General features: G+C 36.4%; 1 protein-coding gene across 1 annotated transcript in view; it reads left to right on the top strand.

The window, feature by feature from the left end:
- The window catches only part of LOC135210979 (mucin-22-like), a gene marked incomplete in the record, with an annotated part of 11,575 nt that extends 6,418 nt beyond the window's left edge, over positions 1 to 5,157 (top strand). Inside the window, 1 exon segment of the mRNA XM_064243973.1 lies at positions 1,997 to 5,157. Within this exon segment, the coding sequence (XP_064100043.1) occupies positions 2,305 to 4,659 (2,355 nt within the window).
- Between the last annotated feature and the right edge of the window lie 1,409 nt (positions 5,158 to 6,566).

Genomic DNA, 6,566 nt, shown 5'->3' with positions numbered 1-6,566 from the left:
TAAACACAGGTTCTGGCAACCAAACACTACAGCGGGTAATGAGCTATCTCTAATTTGTACGCACACTCTTTTACATATACATACATACGTACAATGCATGTATACATACACACACCACACACCACACACACACACATATATATATATATATATATATATATCTATATATATATATATATATATATATATATATATACATATATATATATATATATATATATATATATATATATATATATATATATATATATATATATATATATATATACATGCATACACACACACACACACCACAGACACACACACACACACACACACACACCACACACACACACATATATATATATAATATATAATATATATATATATATATATATATATATATATCTTTATATTGTGATGGATGTTATAATAGAGGAAGTAAGGGAGACAGTACCATGGAACATATTGTATGCGGATGATATGGTTCTGTGTGCAGAGAGCAGGGATTATCTGGAAGTGAAATTGGAAAGATGGAGACAAGTACTGGAGGACAGAGTAATGAGAATAAGTAGATCTAAGACCGAATATACGTGTACCACCACTGAGGGGGATGATAGAGAAAGTATTCAGCTTGGTGGAAAGCAAATACGGAGAGTTGATAAGTTTAAGTATTTGGGATCTTTTGTTAACGCTGGAGGAAGTATGGAAGAAGAAGTAAAACATCGGGTACAGTCAGGCTGGAACAACTGGAGAGCGGCCTCTGGAGTTCTTTGTGACAAAAGAGTGCCGCTTAGGTTAAAAGGAAAATTTTCTCAAGACGGTGGTAAGAACAGCATTGCTGTATGGTATGGAAACAGCAAGCATGAGAAAAACAGAGCAGAGGAAGATGGATGTGGCAGTAATGAGAATGCTTAGGTGGATGTCTGGGGTGACAAGAGAGGATAGGATCAGAAATGACTACATAAGGGGGTCGACTAAGGTGGTGGAAGAATCAAAGAAAGTGCAGGAAGGGAGGCTGAGATGGTATGGACACCTGTTGAGGAGAGATGAGTACCACGCTGGGACATACTATGGGGGTGGAGGTGCAAGGAAGAAGAAGAGGAAGACCAAGAAAGAGATGGAAGGACTGTGTGAGAGGAGACTTACATGAGAAGGGAATTGATGAGGCAGAAGCACAGGATAAAAATAGATGGAAACGGCTCATCCGAAACGGCGACCCCATATAAAAATGGGAACAAGCTGGGAAGAAGAAGATATATATATATACATATATATATATATATATATATATATATATATATATATATATATATATATATCTCTATATATATATATATCTATATATATATATATATATAATATACATATATATATATATATATATATTATAATATATATGTATATATATATATATATATATATATATATATATATATATATATATATATATATATATATATATATATATGTATATATTTTATATATATAAATATATATATATATATATATATATATATATATTTTTGTAAATATTATTAATTTTAAAATATATAGAATTTAATTATTATATATTTATATTAATATATATATATATATATATATAATTAATATATATAATATTATAATAATTATATATTATATATAATATATATATATCTATATATATATATATATACACACACTCAGACACACTGCCCGTTTCTTGCGTGCATGCATATAAAGTCGCATAACAGTCATGAAGGACTTTTGTAAGCATTAAGGAACTCTCATATCTTATTAAGTGAGTGAGAAGTTAATCACATTCTATGTAATGAACATCAACCTCGATTGTGTTAATATATCAGTAGTGTTTAAGAGAGAGAGAGAGAGAGAGAGAGAGAGAGAGAGAGAGAGAGAGAGAGAGAGAGAGAGAGAGAGAGAGAGAAGATATTTTGATTAATTTCTAATTAAAAAATTATTTTCTATTAATACTTTTGTGTATAATCAAATTTCTAACCATCTTTCTCCTTTCAAGGTCAAGGATCGAACGATACGACTAAACCCATCAGCACACCATCAGGTGGTTTAAATACAGGACCTGGTGCAAACAGTACACTGAATAATAGGCTACCTATACTTTATTCAGAGCTTAAAAGCCTTCAGGAATTATATGTGTCTTTGAATGATCTTTATCTTGCTTTGATAGATTTGCAAGAGGCCTTGAACCCTCTCAATACTACAGTTCATAGTATACAGAAGAGGGATGTCTTGTCACTGAGAGTAGATGTATCTGTTATTTCCGCTGCAACATCTATTTTGCAAAATACCTTATCAGGAATTAAAATGGGTGATATTGATTCTATTAATGCTGCAACAAGAGCTATTAGAAAACTAATAGCAGAGCTGAAGACACTGCAATTAGATATTGAAAGTGGAACAGTTCCTGTAACTAATGAACTGAAGGACGCCATTAGTGCACTTAGTAACTCTTTAGAAGATGTTGTTATAGCCTCAACGGAAGCAATATCTGAAACTGACGCAGAAATTCAGAATGTTGAGAATCAAATAATTGCTAATGGTGGAACTACTCTAGCAGCAGATGAAACAACATTACCTCTTGAAACTCCATCTGCAGACTCAACAAGTTCAGCCTCTTCTGATACTACAAAAACGTCTACAACAGGATCTGCAGATTCTTCTGGAAGTAGTGCAGGCTCTGGAACAACAATCACTTCATCTACTGGAGCCACAAGTTCGGCAGCAACAGCTCCTACAACATCTGCAGTTTCTGGGACAAGTGGTGGTATGTCATCTGGAGAGAGTACAACCACTGTGGCTACTACAAGTGGAGGAAGTTCAACATCTGCTTCTTCTGCATCTAGTGGAGGAAGTTCAACAACTGTTTCTTCTGCATCTAGTGGAGGAAGTTCAACAACTGCTTCTTCTGCGTCTAGTGGAGGAAGTCCAACAACTGCAACTTCTGCAACTAGTGAAGGAAGTTCAACAACTGCTTCTTCTGCATCTAGTGGAAGTACAACATCTGCTTCTTCTACAGTTAGTGGAATTCCATCAGGTTCTTCTACATCTGGATCCTCTACAACTAGTGGAAGTATAGTATCTGGATCTTCCACAGTCAATGGGAGTACATCAGGTTCTTCTACATCTAGAGGGAGTACAATGTCTGGTTCTTCTACAATCAGCGGGAGTTCAACATCTGGTTCTTCTACAACTAGTGGCAGCACAGCATCAGGCTCTTCTACAGCCAGTGGGAGTACAATGTCTGGTTCTTCTACATCCAATGGAAGTACAACATCTGGCGCATCTACAATCAGTGGGAGTTCAACATCTGGTTCTGCTACAACTACTGGAAGCACAACATCAGGCTCTTCTACAACCACTGGGAGTACAATGTTTGGTTCTTCTACCTCTAATGGAAGTTCAATATCTGGCTCTCCTACAATCAGTGGGAATTCAACATCTGGTTCTTCTACAACTAGCGGAAGCACAGCATCAGGCTCTTCTACAGCCAGTGGGAGTACAATGTCTAGTTCTTCTACTTCCAATGGAAGTACAATATCTGGCTCTTCTACAATCAGTGGGAGTTCAACATCTGGTTCTTCTACAACTAGCGGAAGCACAGCATCAGGCTCTTCTACAACCAGTGGCAGTACAGCAAGTTCAACTGCTACAACTGGGAGTAGTGCATCTTCAACTTCTACTACTTTGGCTGGAAGCAACGCATCATCTATCTCTACTACAGCTGATAGCAGTACATCTTCTGCTTCTACTACAGCTGCAGGTAGTACATCATCTACTTCTACTACAGTTGGGAGCAGTACATCATCTACTTCTTCAACAACTGGGAGCAGTACATCATCTATTTCTAGTACAACTGGGAGCAGTACATCATCTGCTCCTTCAACAACTGGGAGCAGTACATCTGCTTCTACTATGACTGGGAGCAGTACATCATCTACTTCTTCAACATCTGGGAGCAGTACATCTTCTGCTTCTACAACAACTGGGAGCAGTACTTCCTCTGCTTCTACTACGACTGAGAGCAGTACATCATCTACTTCTTCAACAACCGGTAGCAGTACATCTTCTGCTTCTACAACAACTGGGAGCAGTACATCCTCGGTTTCAACTACAACTGGGAGCAGTACATCATCTACACCTTCAACAACTGGGAGCAGTACATCTTCTGTTTCTACTACAACTGGGAGCAGTACATCATCTACACCTTCAACAACTGGGAGCAGTACATCTTCTGTTTCTGCTACAACTGGGAGCAGTACATCATCTACTTCTTCAACAACTGGGAGCAGTACATCTTCTACTTCAACTGGGAGCAGTACATCTACTTCAACTGGGAGCAGTACATCTTCTACTTCAACTGGGAGCAGTACATCTACATCTACTACGACTGGGAGCAGTACATCATCTACTTCTTCAACAACTGGGAGCAGTACATCAACTACTTCTACTACGACTGGGAGCAGTACATCATCTACTTCTACAACTGGTAGCAGTACATCATCTACTTCCACTTCAACTGGGAGCAGTGCATCATCTACTTCTTCAACAACTGGGAGCAGTACATCATCTACTTCTACTTCAACTGGAAGCAGTACATCTACATCTACTACGACTGGGAGCAGTACATCATCCACTTCTACAACTTCAAATAGGCCATGATCTACTACTATTACAAGTAGTACATCTATCACTTCTTCACCACTCTATTTCATCTGCAATTACAACAACATTTAATACCCTTGCAACTAAGACACCACAATACCTCTGCCATTAGGCATTAACTATAACCGTGCACAACTCATTGAAAACATTGACTATATCTGTTCGACCAAATCTTGATTTGCCTCTTCTTATGCAGAATGGAGTTTATGAAGAAACTGAAATCGTACAAAATGCCACTATCCAGATAACAGCTTGTCTTCTACATTTTTTGGGAAATGAGATTTTCATCTTGTGTGGTTTGCTCTACCTTAATGATATTAGTCCTCATATTTTGTATTCTTATTTTGAATTTTCTATTTTCCGTGTTCAGAACTGTTAGTAAAGAAAATAATTTGAATCTGGCTTTCTTGAATATATTCTTGATGCAGTATAATGTTTGGTTTTCATATCAAATTATATTGTTTTATGTGTGGGGCATTAAATATGTGAACTTCATTTTTCTTTCTCTTAACCTCTAAGACAGTGATTCATGGCTATCTGCTCTTGTATATTTATTTTTTTCATAATTTTATGTACTGTTCGCAACGTGGTAAACTATTGAAGCTTCTACATAATTTGACAAAGTTACAAAACATGATGTGGTTCAGAAGTTTTTTTACAATATTTGTAAATGATGACGGGTTTAAAACAGCCTAATATGCAGAAACAAATTTAAAAGTAAGGAATGAACATTATGGCAGAAACAAAGGTATATAAGTAAAAGCAAAAAGAGAGAGAAAAAAAGAAATGAGGTAAATCATATATTTATGAAATAGGATTCATGGTAGCCTGTTTAACAACAACAACAACAACAACAACAAATGCCTTTGCAATAAGTTTGACCTTTTGAAGTTTCATCGAGTCAGCTACTTTATCAGGAATACTGTTCATAATCTGTTCATATTTGAAATAATACTTTGAGATAACATTGTATTGTTGAACTTTATAAACTGGCTACATGACTTGTACTTTGTGGCAATAGCACACTAGGCTTACTGAATGATGCTGTTGGATATTATCAGTACCATCAACTGTAAGAAATTCATTAGTACTGAGGTAAAATATTTGGAACATGACAGAAGAAAAAGAATGAAAACATTTCTTTAAGTCTCCCAGAATCTTAAAAGGCTCTCTAAGTATACCGGATTTTTGTGCCATTGAATAAGAGGATATAGTCCTGAATCATTTCTGCTAAATTTCAGTGCAAAAAAAATTAAATAGAATGAAAAAATTAACCTTTGAAAAGAAGATCGGTGAATTTTTTAGACTTACAAACTGTTGTGAGAAGAGACAGATCCCTCTTTTTGTGACAAACCTGCCGTTTGGGACAACCTGAAACCACTCATCAAGCAATTGAAGAGGTGGACAAAAGTAATCATAATCTGAGATGCAGAATTAAGAGAATACCCAGCGGAAATTGTTTCCACATAAACCCAGAAGATTACAAAGTGAAAGTATGAAATTTTAATGCCCATATAAGAAAGTACTGTTCAAAGCGTCATAAGTACGGCGTTAGACATCTTTCCATGAACACAGAGGCCTATAAGTTAGCAAGAAATCTAACGGTGTTTAGTTTATGAGTCCGGTAAAAGCAGTGATCCTCAACTGCTTGATGAGGTTGATAAGAGGAGAACATGACCATCAAGCCAAGTAGGGGTCCATAGTTGCCACAATCTTGCATTAACCTCCCCCCCTATTCGTTACGTAAAATTGCTCTTTGTTTCCCCTTTAACCCCTTGTAAAAAAAAAAAAAGCATCATGGCAATAGCCAAGGTAATCCAAATTGAGGCAACGATGGACCTTCTATCGTACCTGATCTTAGAAGCTCAATGCCAGCTGATTGAAACGCGTATCACGGCTGTATA

Source organism: Macrobrachium nipponense, chromosome 4 (genome assembly GCF_015104395.2).
Source record: "Macrobrachium nipponense isolate FS-2020 chromosome 4, ASM1510439v2, whole genome shotgun sequence".
Taxonomy (NCBI): Eukaryota; Metazoa; Arthropoda; class Malacostraca; order Decapoda; family Palaemonidae; genus Macrobrachium; species Macrobrachium nipponense.
The sequence above is the reverse complement of the archived record's forward strand: the minus strand, read 5'-3'. Positions and strand labels throughout refer to the sequence as shown.